The following is an 18,058-nucleotide window of genomic DNA, read 5'->3' as shown; positions in this document are numbered from 1 at the left end:
ATGGCAAAGAAACCTAGCATTGGTCGTCAAAAGATCAAAATTGCCAAAATAGAGGTGAAAAATTATCTCCAAGTTACCTTCTCAAAACGTCGTTCTGGACTTTTCAAGAAAGCTAGCGAACTATGCACACTTTGTGGTGTTGAAATAGCTATCATAGTTTTTTCTCCTGCAAGAAAAGTTTTTTCTTTTGGTCACCCTAATGTTGAGTCCATTATCGATAGATTCCTGTCAAGAAATCATAATCCAATTTCTAATTCATCACTTCATCTTGTTGAGGCTCATCGAAATGCTAATGTTCGTGAGCTCAATTTGCAATTAACTCAGATTCTTGCTGAGCTTGAAATTGAGAAGAAAAGAGAAGAATCACTTGATCAAATGAGGAAAACTAGTCAAAGTCAATATTGGTGGGAAGCTCCTATAAGTCAACTTGGTTTGCATGAACTTGAACAATTAAAGGAATTCATGGAGGTTTTAAAAAATAATGTGACAAATCAAGCAAGCAAGTTTATGGTTGAGATTACTGCTAACTCTTCTTTTTATTTTGGTGTTAATGGTAATGGGATATTTGACAACTATGATATCAAGTCAGCTCAAATCATGGTTGCTTCAAATAATCTTCATAACCATAACTTTGGTTTTGATTCAGCTGGATTATTTTAATTTTGTTCTAGTTTCCCTCTTATTATTAACTAAAGCCAACGAGTACCTCACTAGTTGGTCTTTGATACAAGTTTTTCAAGTTCTCAATTTGTGTATTGATTGCCTATATATGAGCAACAACAAATGGTTGCCCTTATAAATCAATATGTTGGTAATTGCGTTATATTTTGCAATCCTTCTATTGCTATTATCATGTTATTACTTCCCCAGCAATTACCTTCATCCATTGCTTTTCATTAACAAAATCATGTCTTTATTTCTTAGTGTGAAGTTGAGTTCTACCTTCCCTAATTTATACAAATAATATATATCCGTCAAATAATTTCTCTGAAAGAACATATATCAAGTATTCTTACCATGTAAAATGATTAATGGGGAAAAGATGAATACATTTTCTTGTAAGCAGAATAATAAAACATACGGTTGTTATTACAATTATAAGCTTAAGTAATAAACCAAATAAAAACTAGATTAAAGCTTTAGTAAATCAATGAAAAGTGGCACTAACGTGTGACCTCACTGTCAATAAAAGGTGGAATAAAGACTATAAGAAACCACATTCAAATTTTAACAATGAAATAAAATACTAAGAAAATATAAAATAAAGAGTGCAACATGACCAGTTTAGTTTTAGCAATCTTTCTCAGCTTCTTCACCTTGACTTTGGCAGCAATATTATTCCTTCTCTTCTGATGTCGCTCTTCCTTAAACTTCTCCCTGGTCTCAACTCTTTCTTTCCATTTCTCCCTACTTTTCTCTTTCCTCCTCGTCTCCTTCTTCATACTCTGCTTCGGTTTTGAAGGGTTATCATACGCTTCCACTCCCATTGCCCTCTTTGCTGCTGCCTTCCATAATTCCCTCTTTGCTACCTTCTGATTCTCTCTCTTTACCTTTTCCAGCCTCTTCACTCTTTTTAATTCTTTCGCTTTTGATATTTTCCTCTTCTTCTTCTTCTTCTTCTTATCATCACCATCGTCTCAGATTTTGACTTTTCCAAACTCTATTTCCTATCCATTCACTCCTCTTTCTCTTCTTCGATTTTGCATTTTTTTCAACTCTATGGCTATTAGGTTTGTTGTTCTTGCCAGTACCTCGGTTGTTACCAAAGAGCATTTCGATCTATTTGCGTAGCCTTTGCATCAGCTGTTAGCGAGTAACACATGAGGGATTAGGGTTACCATTAATACTATTAGGGTTATTGGTTTTTTGCAGTTTCTGAAGGGAGTGAATGAGGAGTCGGAGGATAGAGAACTGATTTTTCTTATCAAGGTCAAGAAGGTTGCGACGGGCGATTTTGAGGTATGCTTTATTTCGTTGCTTTAAGGAGGCCTTTTCGACTTTGGAGAGGTCGCCTTGGTGCTGCAGTTTGCTGTGGGAGAGAGAAGTGAAAACTCAAGGACAATGTGTCCTATTGAAAATTACTTGAATGAAGTTTTACATTCCAATTCCTATTGAATGTATACAATTCATGAGTACCAGCTCACACTCTACGAACTTTCTCGCTAAGAGTACTTCCAAAATTCACGACAAAAGAACTCTGTAATCCAAACCCTAAATCTTAACATTATTTGAATAAATTTTGAATTTTCTGTTGTATATAGGTTAGTAAGATAACTTCGGACTATGTCAAAATCTATATTTTGATCAAGGGTCTAGTGCAATGTCTTTGATGCTAACTATCCTTTCTTCCTTCTTTGCATTGTTACTGCATGAAAGAATTTAGTATTTACGTCTTGTATACGGTCGAAGTCGAGCTCAATTTTGATTTCGTAGATTAGGTTTGAAGCATGACGACCACAGACTGAAGACCGACCTCGAGTCTCACCGAGCTAGCACCAGAGGTCGGAAAACCTGCCTTCGAGGAAAATTGAGTCTGATGTCGACCTTTGCCTCGAACGAGCTCGAGGATAAATAATAGAAGACCGAAATATCCGCGAACCAGACGGATATTACGGCGAGAATCTCGGCACGTATCAGAAAGAAACTTGTAATTAGCAAATCAAGAGATTTTTACCTTTTATAGAAATGTACCTAGAATATGGCTCATTTACTATATAAAGGGGGTCTGATAATTCATTCAAGAATGTCAAACTCTTTGAATTATCTTTGGTTCCAGGCTAAAATACAAAAATGTCAAACTCTCAATCAGTAGTTATTCATGTTGAAAACGAGTCCGGTCACCAAGGTGAAAATAAAAACATAGCGCCTAGTAACGAGATACCACCTCCTGATCCCGTTGGAATTCCTATCGCAGATCCGATTGACACTAATTTGCATGTGGCTATCGATATAAACTTGCCTACTGACCCCGAAAATAGCTTTCGTGGTGGAGCTCGATCGGCAACTCGAAACACGCAAAACGCTGAAGGATACGGGATCAGTCTACGAGTGATCTTCGAAATGTTGCAGGCTCAACATGCGGTGATAGCTCAGTTACAGAACTAAAGCCGTCCACCGAGTAGGGTTGAGCCCGATCCTCCCCTGGAAGTCACCTGTAGGGATGAACCAGTCATAGAAAAGTCGAACGAACACGAATCGGGGGCTAACCCCGAGATCATAAAAACGCTCGAGGAGCTGACAAAACAGATAGAATCAGGGGAGAAGAAGATCGTGGCTAACGACAAAAAGGTGGAAACCTACAATTCCAGGGTAGACCAAATCCCAGGAGCACCTCCGATATTGAAGGCCCTGGATTCCAGAAAGTTCGTTCATAAACCTTTTCCACCGAGCGCGGCTCCGAAGCAGATCCCCAAGAAGTTCCGTATGCCCGAAATACCCAAGTATAATAGAACGACCGACCCAAACGAGCATGTAACCTCTTATACATATGCTATCAAAGGGAACGACCTGGAGGACGATGAGATCGAGTCTGTTCTATTGAAAACATTAGGGAGACCCTATCGAAGTGAGATATGATATGGTATCACAATTTACCTCCTAATTCTATTGACTCATTTGTTATGCTTGCAGATTCTTTCGTAAAAGCACACGCAGGTGCCATCAAGGTCGAGACTAGGGAATCAGACCTTTTCAAAGTCAAACAGAAGGATAACGAGATGCTTAGAGAGTTCGTGTGTCGTTTTCAAATGGAACGAATGGATCTGTCGTCGGTCCCTGATGATTGGGTTGTTCAAGCTTTCACTCAGGGACTTAATATTCGAAGCTCGGTGGTTTCACAGCAACTGAAGCTAAACTTAATAGATTACCCTGATGTTACATGGGCCGACGTGCATAACCGGTATCAATCAAAAATCAGAGTCGAAGATGATCAACTCAGGGCCCCTTCGAGGTTTTGTCTATCCTGTTAGAACCCTCGACAGAGTCAAGAGAGAGGTCGATCGCGAACCAATGCCAAACATGGATCAGTATCAGCCATATAACGGAGATCTTAGAAGCAGCGGGTCTGGGCAACTCCATGAGAAATAAAAGGAGAAATGAGCGAGGTCAAAGCAGCCGGGGACTTATAACCAAAAATGGCTCCGACAGGTCCAAAGACGCACCTAGGCTATCAGAATATAACTTCAATGTCGATGTTTCCATCATTATATCAACTATCGGGTGCATCAAAGATACCAAATGGACTCGACCTCTACAGTCTGATCCAACCCAAAGGGATCCTAGAACGAGTCATTGTCGACAATTAAGAGAGAAAGTGGCCCGTCTATTCAACAATGGGCACTTTCGGGAGTTCTTGAGCTACCGAGCCAAGAATCATTTCAGGAACATGGATTCTAACAAACAGGCAGAACAAGAAGAACCTCAACATGTCATTAACATGATCATCAGAGGGGTTGATATCCCACAGGGGCCGATGTTGAAACGCACCAAAGTATCTATCACTAGGGAGAAACGAACTCGAGACTACTTACCGGAGGGAACTTTATCTTTCAACGACAAGGATACGGAAGGGATCATGCAGCCCCACAATGATGCACTGGTAATATTTGTACTCGTAAGTAAAATTCGGGTTAAACGTGTGTTAATTGTTCCATGTAGCTCAGCCAACATCATTCGATCATGGGTCATGGAGCAGCTCGGTCTACAAAACCAAATCGTGCTTGTAGTTTGAGTTCTGAACGGATTCAACATGGCATGTAAGACTACTAGGGGTGAAATAATGTTACTTGTAAACACCGCCGGGACAATCCAGGAGACTAAATTTTATGTGATCAAAGAGGACATGAGATATAACGCTTTATTCGGGAGGCCATGGATTCACAACATGAGGGCGGTACCCTCGACAATACATCAGGCACTAAAATTCCCAACACATCATGGAGTCAAAAAAGTCTACGGATAATAGTCGGTTAAGAAGGAAATGTTCGCAATCGAGGAGGTGATACCGACATCTACAATTTCAACATCTAAGGGCCCAAACCAGATGGTAAATAACGGGGCCAAATAGAAGTCACTGATACCATCTTCTACAGATTCGGACAAACAAAAGGAAGTCGAGGATGATGATTATGGGGTTTCCAGATCTTTTATAGCCCCCGATGATTCCGACGCCACTAAATCGATGGTCGAGGAGTTAGAACAAGTCATATTGAGAGAAAGCTTGCCCGATCGAAAGGTATACCTGGGCACGGGGCTAAGCTCCAAGCTGAGGGAAAAACTCATTCAATTTCTTATAACTAACGAAGATTGTTTCGCTTGGTCCCACATCAATATAACAGGAATCCCGCCGGAGATAACCACTTACAAGCTAAGCCTGGACCCAAACATTCACCTTGTTAAATAGAAGAGGATACCCAGTCTAAGATCAACCATGCTTTCATCAAGGATGATGTATCTAAACTTCTTAAAATAGGGTCTATTCGGGAGGTTAAATACCCGGATTCATTAGCAAACATAGTGGTAGTCCCTAAAAATAGGAATAAACTAAGAATGTGTGTAGAATACAAAGATTTGAATAAGGCATGCCCGAAAGACTCTTTTCCTTTGCCCAACATAGACCGTATGATCGATGCCACGGCCTTCCACGAGATCCTCAGTTTTCTCGACACCTATTCCGGGTACAACCAAATACGGATGGACTCGGGTGATCAGGAAAAAACTTCCTTCATCACTAAATAGGGCACATACTGATATAACGTAATGTCGTTTGGATTAAATAATACCGGTGCTACTTACCAACGCCTAGTAAATTGGATGTTCGAGGAACAAATAGGAAAATCAATGGAAGTTTACATTGATGATATGTTAGTTAAGTCCCTACGAGCAGAGGACCATTTAAAACATTTGCAAGAAACCTTCAGTGTACTGAAGCAGTACAATATGAAGCTGAACCAAGAAAAATGTGTGTTTGGAGTTGGATCAGGTAAGTTCCTCGGATTCATGGTATCCAATTATGGAATCGAGATCAATCCCGATAAAATCAAAGCCATTGAAGATATCACAGTTGCGGACAGCGTAAAGGCTGTGTAAAGGTTAACCAGACGAATAGCCGCCCTAGAGCAATTTATTTCGAGGTCGTCTAACAAGAGCCACCGATTCTTCACATTGTTGAAGAAGAAGAACAACTTCTTGTGGACCCCAGAATTCCAACGAGCTTTGGAGGAACTCAAGAGGTATTTATCGAGCCCGCCCCTACTTCACATACCGAAGACAGATGAACAACTGTACTTGTACTTTGCGGTCAAGAAGATAGCGTTAAGTAGAGTCCTAGTTCGGGAAGAGCAAAGTACGCAATTTCCAATTTATTATGTTAGTAGGACCTTAGGTGAGGCCGAAACTAGGTACCCTCACCTGGAAAAACTGGCGCTCGCTTTGCTAAGCGCCTCTAGGAAGCTAAAATCATACTTTCAATGTCACCCCATATGTATCGTAACTACTTACCTATTAAGGAACGTTATGCATAAGCCCGAACTCTCGGGCCGATTGGCCAAATGTTCCATAGAAATAAGTGGGTACGATATTGAGTATCAACCTCGGACCACCATTAAGTCTCAAATTTTTGCAGACTTTGTGGCCGACTTTACACCGGCCCAAATATCTGAGGTCGAAAGAGAGTTATTGGTTAACTCAGGAACTTCCTCGAGAATTTGGACCCTCATCACGGACAGTGCCTCAAACGCAAAAGGGTCCGGACTTGGCATCGTACTAAAGCCACCAACAGGTAATATAATTAAACAATCTACTAAGACTGTGAAATTGACTAACAACGAGGCCGAATATGAGGCTATGATTGTAGGCCTTGAACTAGCCAAGATCTTGGGGGCGGAGGTGATCGAAGCCAAGTGCGAATCCCTCCTTGTGGTAAACCAAGTCAGTGGAACATTCGAGATTAGAGAGGAACGAATGCAAAGATACTTGGAATAATTATAGGTAGACATTACATCGGTTCAAAGAATGGACTTTGCAACACGTACCTCAGGATCAAAACAGTGATGCCCATGCGCTCGCTAACTTAGGGTCGTCGGTCGAAGACGTCGAGTTCAACTCGGGAGAAGTCATAAAACTTATGTGATCGGTGGTGGAAGAAGTCCACGGAAGAAGTCCACGCAGAGATCAAATCGACGAGCCTAACTTGGGACTAGAGGAATAAGTACATGGAATATCTCAGATCCGGTAAACTTCCCTCGGATCCAAAAAAGTTGATGGCCCTACGTACAAAGGCGACCCGATTTAGCCTGTCCAAAGACGGAACCTTGTTTAGAAGAACATCTGATGGTCCACTTGCAATATGTCTAGGGTCGGGTGATACTGAGTATGCTTTGAGGGAAATCCACGAAGGTACCTGTGGAAATCATCCGGGCGCCGAATCGCTGGTTCGGAAAATAATCAGGCCGGTTATTACTGGATCAACATGGAAAAAGACGCAAAGGAGTTCGTTCGAAAATATGTTGAATGCCAAAGACATGCTCCAGTGATCATCGACCCGGGGAGCTGCTGCATTCGGTTTTGTCACCATGGCCATTCATGAAGTGGGGAATGGGCATCGTTGGCCCCCTTCCATGGGCACCCGGTAAGGCTCAATTTATATTGTTTATGACGGACTATTTTTCTAAGTGGGTGGAAGCCCAAGCATACGAGAATGTCAGGGAGAAGGAAGTCATCGATTTCATTTGGGATGACATAATATTCCGATTCAGAATACCGGCCGAGATTGTATGCGACAATTGGAAACAATTCATCGGAAGCAATGTAACCAAATTCCTTGAAGACCACAAGATCAAAATGATCTAATCGACACCCTACCACCCTAGTAGGAATGGACAAGACAAATCTACCAACAAAACCATACTCCAAAACCTTAGAAAGAGGTTAACCGATGCCAAAGAAAAATGGAAGGAAATACTACCCGAAGTTCTATGGGCATACCGTATGTCCTCGAAGTCCAGTATCAGGGCTACCCCTTTCTTTTTGGTTTATGGCACCGAAGATCTTATCCCGGTCGAAGTAGGAGAACCAAGTATCAGACTACGATATGCAACAGAGGAATCAAATGACGAGGTTATGAGTACGAGCCTGGAGCTATTAGATGAAAGGCGTGAAGCCGCCCTTATCCGATTGGCCTCCCAAAAATAGCGGATTGAAAGGTATTACAATCGAAGGGCCAACTTTAGACATTTGAATATCAGGAACTTGGTACTAAGGAAGGTCACACTAAGCACCCGAAACCCGAACAAAGGAAAATTGGGGCCAAACTAGGAAGGACCGTACCAAATTGTCGAGATCACCGAAAAAGGATCCTACAAACTCGGAACAATGAACAACGAGCAACTACCGAACAACTAAATTATAACTTACTTGAAGCAATATTACTGCTAAGGTACGAACCCATTCTTTTGTTATTTACATTTTAAGCTAACGCTTGCAGGTAACCAACAAGGGATGATACGAGATTTTAGGTCTGAAAGCACGCGTTGTACTCTTTTTCCCTTGAACCAGTTTTCTCCCAAATGGGTTTTCCGACAAGGTTTTTAACGTGGCAACCAGTAAATCATGCTAACTTAAAACTGAAGACCGGCTACAAGTCGATGATAATCACAACAGCATTCAAGCCATTTCTTCGATCAACCCCGAATACTGGGGGGCATTACCCTCAGATATCGACTTTAGCATGGAAAGCGATTTCAAGATTGAAGGGTCTAGATCAATAGAATTCATTGTAAGGGCCAAATGGTCAAATGAACCATGCTCACATAGACTACCCTAGCACAAAGCCAGTATACATGTGTAACTATTATGTACAAAAATGAAAGAAGTCTCTTCCTTGCGCATACACCTCTTGTCCTTTAAACTTTTTCTTACATTTCTCGAAGAATTTCCTACATATGATTCCCTAAAGGTATTGAGCCCAAGGGCCACCTTATTCTGCGTTCGAACAATCACGCTCACTCGAGGACTGCCGCTCGAAAACAAACTCGGATGGTCCGAGCCATCAGACCTCGGGGGCATAAGCTTATTTGGCATTCCCCGAATTAAAGGGCAACGACCGTGCCAAGATAATAAAACCCGAGGGTGCAAAGCTTATTTGGCATTGCCCAAATTCGAAAAGACTATGATTATATTAAAAAAGGTTCGGAGATGTTCGAGACTTGTAACAAAAACAAGGCCTTCAAAAAATCTTCATAACCGGTTCTAAAGGCTACCTTTGGCAAACTATAAACCTAAACTACTTTGGGAAAACCTAAACAATGCCTTAAAACAAAATTATTTTAAAGGCAAGGTTTGTTCGATCCTTCGAACATAACCTAACTATTTCATGCTAAGGCATTTCGATCTTTGCGAATACAGATAAAAAAGCAAAGGAAAAATTCAAAAGCTATGGAAGGGAAAAAGCCTTATATATATATCAAATATTCTTTTTACAAGAGCTGAATAGACCCGATACAATTCCTTTACAAAGGCGGAACATCCTCAACAAAAAGATGATACAAAAAACAAAAGGCAAAATGCCTAAAATGATCCTAAATGGCCTAGTCTTCATCGGGGGCCACGTCATTGCCTACAGGGTCTTCGGCACCATCGGACTCACCTGAATCTTCATACCCCTCGAAGTCTTCCTCTTTGGGATAAGCCAGCTTCCTGACCTTGGCTTCATATATCTTGGCATTCTCGATTTCAGCCAATAAATCAAAATCTCAAGCATGGACTCCCTCGAGGGGCTCCCTTCGGGATTTCCACTTCGCGTGCTTCACCATATTTTTCGCTTGGTCCTGAGTCGCCTCGGCATAATCCTTTTGTTGGCCACCCTATCATTGACCTCGGCAACCTCTGACTTGGCCGCCTCAAGATCCTTGGCCAGATTTTCTTGATCGGACACAACCGAGATCAGCTGAGACTGGTCCTTTTCTTATTTGTAGTTTATCTATCTTTAGTAGTTATTGTTCATTAGCTTCTTTATTTTTCTAGTTTAGTTCTTGTTTTGTTAGTAGCTTCTTTTTATGTTTTAGTAGATAATAAGCCTTTGATTTTCTTAATGCCATGGTTATTTCCAACGGTAGTTTTTGTGTGAACCGGGTGACTCATCCCAACGATGGATGGCGTGACAACCTTCTTAAGGGAATGAATATGTTTTTGTGTTTAGGTAATAATAATAGTAGTAGTAATGAATAAAATGCCTAATCAAATCATTCTCGAAAAAGAGTTATTCATGCTTCATTTGGTACAACACACTTAACTACGTGCTTATGGCTTGAAACAAGGTTTTTGAAAGAAATTTACTCTAGTTAGTGACTTTAAGACTCTATAGTTGATTTTTGTAATCATCGAGCGGCTTATTGGACCATAATGATCTTTAACTTGATTGTGGTTGTTGTAGGCTCTCAATTATATCCTCTTTTACGGTCTAGTCGTATGAGGGGTGAGGTGATTTGTTGCTAGTCCAAGTATCTGTATGAATGGTCTAGAACTTGCTCCGAATGTACTTCAAGGTGAAATCCTAAGTTTTTCTTGGTTTGGGAAATGATTGTTGGCTTTCCTTGGTCCGTTTCAGCTTTCTACTGCCAACCAATGTCATTACCTCTAGTCAACCCCCTTTGGAACTCTCGCCTTTCTCATTTGATAATCATGTTATAAGTCTTTACCCGTTTTGTCGTGATCCTCTCTTGGCACCCGGACCATCCTTAACACTCTTATTAAATAAGTGGTTTAAGGCATAAGTTTAAGAAAAGTTTGGGCAATCCTCAACCAAAGAACTTATGGATGGAAATGGTGATGATAATGTAGATTTGGCTACAAGGGAAGCAACCCAACAATGAGAAAAGGTTGCACGGGATGCTGAGGAAGTAGCTATTCGAGATGCATAGATTATCTATGAAGAAGAGAGGGGTCGGATAATTGCTCAAAATCAACCCTTAGCTGCAAACCAGTTCGGGAATATAGCTCCCATTCTTGGGAAATCACTGGGCGATTATGCTAGACCGATGTACAATCAAGGCTTATCAAGTGTTAGACCACCTCAAATTGCAGCTAACAATTTTGAGTTGAAGTGAGGGTTGCTTCAAACCATTCAGAACTATTGTGTCTTCATAGGAAAGATGAGCGAAGATCCAAACACACATCTAATGAATTTCGAGGAGATTATGAACACTTTTCAATACAATGGGGTGTCACAAGATGCAGTGTACTTAAGGGCATTCCCATTTTCACTTAAAGATGATACAAAGAAGTGGCTTCGAAGCTTGCCCACGGGATCGATCAGAACATGGGAGGAGATGACCAGGAAATTTCTTGATAAATATTTTTCCTCATCTAAAATGGGCAAGCTTAGAAGAGAAATCCATAACTTTTATTAGAAAGAGACTGAAACTGTTTTTGAAGCATGGGAGAGGTTTAAGGAGATTGTTAGAAAGTGTCAACACAGTGGAATTGAACTCTGGATGCAACTCCAGGACTTTTGGGATGGATTGACACCGGACTCGCTTAGAATATTGAGAAATGCAGTTGGAGGCCCTTTGATGAAGAAGACTCCAGAGGAGATAGTTACAATTCTTGATGAGTTATCTGAATATGCTAATCAGTGGCCCTCGGGGAGTGCTGAAAGAAGAAGATCAACTGGTGTTCACCAAGTTGATGCTAATACATCTGTGCAGGCATAACTTGATACTATGGCTAATGAAATCCAGAAGTTAACCTTAGCCACGATACAAAGTGAGCCTCATGTAGCCTGTGATATATGTAGAAGAGGATACCCTACTCATGATTGTCAAGCCTCAACTAAGGAAGTGAATGCTGTGGGAAATTATAATTTTAATGTAATGGGTCAGAAGCACCCCAGTTTTTCATGGAGTTCACTTGGGGGTAGCAAATGCATGGCAATAAAACAACCCCAGATTTCAGGGATAATGAGCTCCTGGTTTTATGAATCAGCCATGGCAGCAGTTTTAGCTTTAACAGCCCAATCAACCTAGTCTAGAAGATTTCATAAAGGCCTTCATTGTGAAAATCTGATGAAAGATTTGAAGTACAAAGGGCAGCAATTCAAAATTTAGAGAAATAGGTGGGACAAATTGAAACAATATTATTTTAGAGCGTTCCATGTGCTCTCCCTGCTGATACTGAAAGAAATCCTAAAGAAACAGTGAATGTTGTAACCTTGAGAAGTGGACAAGTGCTGAAAGTCCCCACCTCGATCCAAAAAGATGTGATACTTGAAAAAGAAAGTGGGGAGCAGCTGAAATGTGATGATGACAAGAAGAAGAAAGGCCCAATGAAAGCTGAGAAAAAGAAGGAAAACAAATCGAGAAGGGAGGAACATGAGGAGAGCAAGCATAGGCCTACGCTACCTTTCCCTCAAAAGCTATGTAGAGAAAAGCCGGACAAGCAGTTTGGGAGATTTCTGGATGTGCTGAAACAGGTTCATGTAAACTTACCATTCACAGAAGTGCTCTCACAAATGCCTTCTTATGTTAAATTCTTAAAATAGATCCTTACGAAGAAGAGGAAAATAGAGGAGACCTCTGTGGTCAAGCTCACAGAGCATTGCAACATGATATTGCAAAATAAACTCCCACAAAAGTGTGGAGATGCAGGGAGTTTTACTATACCTTGCTCTTTAGGAACTATTAATTTTGATAAGTCTTTATGTGATTCTGGTGCCTCAATTAATTTACTGCCTCTATCTATTTACAGGAAACTGGAAAAAGAGATTGGAGAGATAAGGTCTGCACCAATATCATTGTAGCTGGCAGACCAAACGACTTTAATACCCGAGGGGATAGTGGAAGATGTGTTAGTGTTACAACCCACATTCGTGTACCTTAGATCACGTCGTAAGTTAGTCAACGTAAATTGAAGAAGAGATTATCTTTGAGATGATAAGAAGTTAATCCTATTGGTCTTAAACGATACAAGGGTGTATAAGAGTGGTTAACAAGTATTTGAAGTTAAACGAATCAAGGATGTTGTAACCCGTATTTTCGGGTAACACTAGAGGTGATTAATTATCCCAAGAGGTCATGTTTTAATGTATTTGAATCATATAATATCCGTATCATAAGTCTTGAAGTCAAGCGAGTTATGAAACAAAAGTCGATAAAAGTTGTCGCAACTTACGTTTATAATTTTACTTAAACTTTAGGTCAAATGTTAATACATTTTTATCCCAATGTACTTAGAATTATGGGGTGATATACCTATAAAATTGAATATCTATGAGTCTAGTTTCCAACACATTAAACCGTTGGAGTTTTTATTTCTTTTTAAAGGTAAGGAACCTCTTACTCTATATATATTTAAGATTATCCAAGTTGCAGCTAAGTCGTTGAAGCTAGAACTTGTGAAATATATATTGAAAGGCTTGGTAGTAATGTTGTTGGTTGGTGGACTATTTTGGAGGCTCAATATGATTATTAATGATGTTGTTTGGGCTGTTTGGTGATTGTATTGACTTGTGGGAAGTCATATAAATAGGGGAGGTGCTGTCCGTTTCATCGTAAAATAGGTTGCGGTCGATACATAATAGTTACGACGCTTAAACGATAATGATAGTGTCATTTGTCTTATTGTAGACTAAGGAGTCATGACATTTGCATAGCTTGAGGTTGGGCAGTATATACAAGGTACGTGAGGCTATCCCCTTCATTCTTTTGCATGACTCCGATTGTACATAATTTAATGAACGAGCTCCCAAAGATACTCTACTCTTAGAAGCTAGCAGTACTTACATTGCTGCCCTTCTTATGAAACGATTGATATTGATGTTACTTCTCTTATTCTTATATTATCAATGTTGTTGGTAGTTCCTGATTCTTATAAGATTCTTGATGAAGAGTTAATCCTAATAACGTGTACGAAGGATACCGACCTTACGTCACTCCGAAAGGTTTAAAATGTGATTCCAATGAGTCCAGCATGCATCATATATATGTATCTATTTTACTCTACCGAGCCGCGCTATAGTCGTCCGGGTATGGAACCTATTGTGCAACCACTGATCAGTTGGGTTTTACCGAGCTCCACGTGGCCGGGTATGATTCTACCGAGCCCTATGATGGCCGGGTACGTTTTACCGAGCCTATTACGGCCGGGTACGATATGATGATGGTGATGCCCACAAAGACGTATGTTTTAAAAGTTTATGTATATATATGTATGTATCATGTATTTCATGTCAGTAGCCCTCAGAGGTACCCAGATGTCACAGGTTGTATATTCTCTATCCCTGTTTACATTACTGTTCTTACTTATGCTTTCCTGCCTCACATACTCAGTACTTTATTCGTACTGACGTCCTTTTTATTTGTGGACGCTGTATGTCATGCTGCAGGTCCTGATAGACAGGTAGACGTAGCTCCCCCACCACAGTAGGCTGTCCAGTTCAGCAGTTATTGCCGAGAACCCTTCTCCGGATTTGCCGTGGTCTTGGTATGCATTTTTGTTATAGACATTATGGGTATGTCGGGGCCCTGTTCCGGCAATGTTGTAGCACTTATGTTCCTTTAGAGGCTCATAGACAGGTGTCGACTTATGTATGGTTTAGAATGCCTTGTCGACTGATTTTTGTTGTATAGTCTTTCATGGCAGAATGGTAGCTCGTACCTTATATATAGTTTCTTGACAGTCTTGTCGTCCCATGTTATGTATGTTCATGACATTATATTTCATTGTTGGATGTTCATGATCCATGTCTACTATTTATATTGATCTTGTCGGCCCTTAAAGATAATAAGGAAGGTTAGATAAAATGTACATTGGTGCTCGGCAAGTATGGCCCGGGTGCTAGTCATGACCCTCCAGTTGGGTCGTGACAAACTTGGTATCAGAGCAAGTCTGTCCTAGGGGTTGTCTATGAGCCGTGTCTAGTAGAGTTTTGATTATGGATGTGTAGCGCGCCACATTTATAATCAGGAGGCTACATGACATCTAGGGTTGTTACCTTCTTCCTAAATCTAGATCGTGCATAGAGTTGAGTCATAAGTGTTCATATCTAATAATCACCTTGTTTTCTTTCAGCGATGCCTTCGACTAGGAAGCAAGCGATTAGTAAACGGCTTGATACAGCTGTGGGAGAGGGTAACATTCAGGTGCCTCCAGCCAGAGCAGGCCAAAGTGAGGCTCAGAGTGAGATGCCGTCTCATACCTCTCCGTCTCCTCCAAAGGATATTAGGAGGCACCCAATACATCCAGTTCCTCCTTCTGGCACTACAGACCACGATATGCGCAGTGCGGTGCAATTGTTGACTAGCTTGGTAGCTGCTCAGGCTCAGAGGCAGAATACCGGTGTTGCTGATAAACCACTTAGTGCGAGAGTTCGTGATTTTATTAATCTAGACCCTCCAGTGTTTACCGGATCAGACCCCAAGGAGGACCCACAAACATTTATTGATCAGGTTCATCGTACATTGCGAGTTATGCATGCTAGTGATACGGAGGCAGTAGAGTTGGCTTCTTATCGGTTACGGGATTTAGCGATTTTCTGGTATGATAGTTGGGAGAGATCTAGGGGTCTGAACGCTCCTCCAGCCGTGTGGAAGGAATTTTCTGAGGCCTTTCTTCGTCACTACTTGCCAGTTGAGATACGACGAGCTAGAGCTGATAAGTTCTTGAACCTTCGACAGGGTAATATGAGTGTACGAGAGTATAGTATACAGTTTGATTCTTTAGCAAGGTATGCTCCCAAATGGTGGCCGAGATGAGTGATAGGGTGCATCTGTTCGTGAACGGGTTGGGACCACATCTGATAAATGAGTGCACAACAGCCTCCTTGGTAGAGGGCATAGATATTTCCCGTATTTAGGCTTATGCCCAGACCCTAGAGGATCGTAAGCGCCAGCAAAGGGCAGATAGGGAGCAGGATAGGGGCCAGCATAAGAGGGCGAGATTTGCAGGGTATTCTGATGAGTTCAGAGGCAGTATCAGGCCCCAATCTTCGAGGAGTTCGGCGCCACCTGTAGCTAGTGCTCCTCCACAGTTTCAGAGGCCTCGGTATGATCGATTTACCTATTCTGGTTCAGGTCAGAGTTCGAGGGCATCGGGCTCACAATTTCATAGAGATACTAGTCAGACGAGACCCCCAACACCTCGTTGTGATCAGTGCGGCAAGGCCCACTTTGGACTGTGCCGTCGAGGTTCCGATGCGTGCTATTCTTGCGGACAACCTGGCCATATGATGCGGGATTGTCCTAACAGAGGAGGTGGTGGTATGGCTCAGCCGACTGGATCTGTGTCTGGTTCTTCCTCATCAGTTCGACCTCCAGCACAAGGTTTTCAACAGTCGACAGGTCGTGGTAGAGGTAGAGGTTCAGTGCCGAGTTTGAGTGGTGCTCAAAATCGAACCTATGCTCTAGTAGGTCGACAAGATCTCGAGTCATCTCCGGATGTTGTTACAGGTATATTGTCTGTGTTTTCTTATGATGTATATGCGCTAATTGATCCAGGATCTACCTTATCATATGTTACACCCTTTGTGGCTAATAAGTTTGGCATTGAACCTGAATTGATAAGTAAACCACTTGCGGTATCCACTCCGATAGGAGATTCTGTGATTGCTAGAAGGGTATATAAAGGTTGCACTATGATGATTTGTAGTCGTCAAACCTCGGCAAATTTATTTGAGTTAGAAATGGTTGATTTCGATGTGATAATGGGAATGGACTGGTTGGCCTCATGCTATGCAAATGTTGACTGTCGTACGAAGATGGTTAGTTTTCAGTTTCCTGGTGAACCCGCCATTGAATGGAAGGGGAACATTGTTACGCCGAAAGGTAGGTTTATTTCCTATCTTAAGGCAAGGAAGATGATCTCAAAAGGTTACATTTATCATCTTGTTCGCGTTAGGGATGCAGAGGCGAAGCCGCCTACTCTACAATTAATCCATGTGGTCAATGAATTTCCAGATGTTTTCCCAGATGAACTCCCAGGCCTTCCTCCTAAAAGGGAGATTGAGTTTAGCATTGATGCATTGCCTGACACTCAACCGATCTCTATCCCTCCATACAGGATGGCCCCGACAGAGTTGCGAGAGTTGAAGGCGCAGGTGAAGGACTTGCTGGATAAGGGTTTCATTAGGCCTAGCACTTCACCTTGGGGTGCGCCAGTCTTGTTCGTGCGGAAGAAAGATGGGTCGTTAAGGATGTGTATCGATTATCGACAGTTGAATAAGTTTACAATAAAGAACAAGTATCCACTTCCAAGAATTGATGACCTGTTTGACCAACTCTAGGGTGCCAAGTATTTCTCCAAGATTGACTTGCGTTCAGGGTATCATCAGGTGAGGGTTAAGGAGAAGGATATTCCAAAGACGGCCTTCCGGACAAGATATGGGCATTTTGAGTTCTTGATGATGTCGTTCGGGCTAACAAATGCCCCAGCAGCTTTTATGGATCTCATGAATAGTATATTCAGGCCCTATCTTGATGTGTTTGTGATCGTATTCATTGATGACATTTTGGTGTATTCTCGTTCGGAGGCGGAACATGCGGGCCACTTGCGGATAGTATTACAGACCCTTCAGGATCATAAGTTATATGCTAAGCTCTCTAAATGTGAATTCTGGATGAACTCAGTAGCATTCCTTGGCCATGTGATATCTGATGAGGGTATTAGTGTCGACACTCAGAAGATCGATGCAGTGAAGAATTGGCCGAGACCTACAACACCGTCAGAAGTCCGCAGCTTCCTAGGGCTAGCAGGATATTATAGGCGGTTTGTAGAAGGGTTTTCCTCTATATCAGCACCATTGACTAAGTTAACACAGAAAGCTACCAAGTTCCAGTGGTCTGATGCTTGTGAACATAGTTTTCAGGAGCTAAAGAATCGATTGACATCCGCGCTAGTGCTCACTCTCCCAGAAGGAACAAAAGGTTATGTGGTATATTGTGATGCCTCAGGTATAGGTTTGGGGTGTGTATTGATGCAACGTGGGAAGGTGATTGCTTATGCATCAAGACAATTGAAGAAGCATGAAAAGAATTACCCGACTCATGATTTGGAATTGGCTGCAGTAATA

At 41.6% G+C, this 18,058-nt stretch overlaps 1 protein-coding gene, 1 non-coding gene and 1 pseudogene across 2 annotated transcripts; 1 reads left to right on the top strand and 2 right to left on the bottom strand.

Annotated features, from left to right (window-relative positions):
• Positions 1 to 660, top strand: LOC107787513 (agamous-like MADS-box protein AGL62). The gene has a single exon (XM_016609110.2). The coding sequence runs from the start codon at positions 1 to 3 to the stop codon at positions 658 to 660; it is 660 nt and encodes a 219-aa protein (XP_016464596.2).
• Positions 661 to 1,220: 560 nt separating this feature from the next.
• LOC142166815 (uncharacterized) lies at positions 1,221 to 9,721 on the bottom strand (annotated as a pseudogene).
• Positions 9,722 to 11,372: 1,651 nt separating this feature from the next.
• Positions 11,373 to 11,479, bottom strand: LOC142174220 (small nucleolar RNA R71). Its single transcript, XR_012703559.1, has one exon. It is a non-coding gene; the product is annotated as a small nucleolar RNA R71 (small nucleolar RNA).
• Between the last annotated feature and the right edge of the window lie 6,579 nt (positions 11,480 to 18,058).

This window comes from Nicotiana tabacum, chromosome 2 (genome assembly GCF_000715075.1).
Source record: "Nicotiana tabacum cultivar K326 chromosome 2, ASM71507v2, whole genome shotgun sequence".
NCBI classification, from domain to species: domain Eukaryota; kingdom Viridiplantae; phylum Streptophyta; class Magnoliopsida; order Solanales; family Solanaceae; genus Nicotiana; species Nicotiana tabacum.
Note: the sequence above shows the minus strand (reverse complement) of the source record. Positions and strands in the feature narration are given on the sequence as shown.

Coding starts and splice junctions, on each gene's coding strand:
- LOC107787513 (XM_016609110.2), top strand. CDS start 1: ATGGCAAAGAAACCTAGCATTGGTCGTCAAAAGATCAAAATTGCCAAA.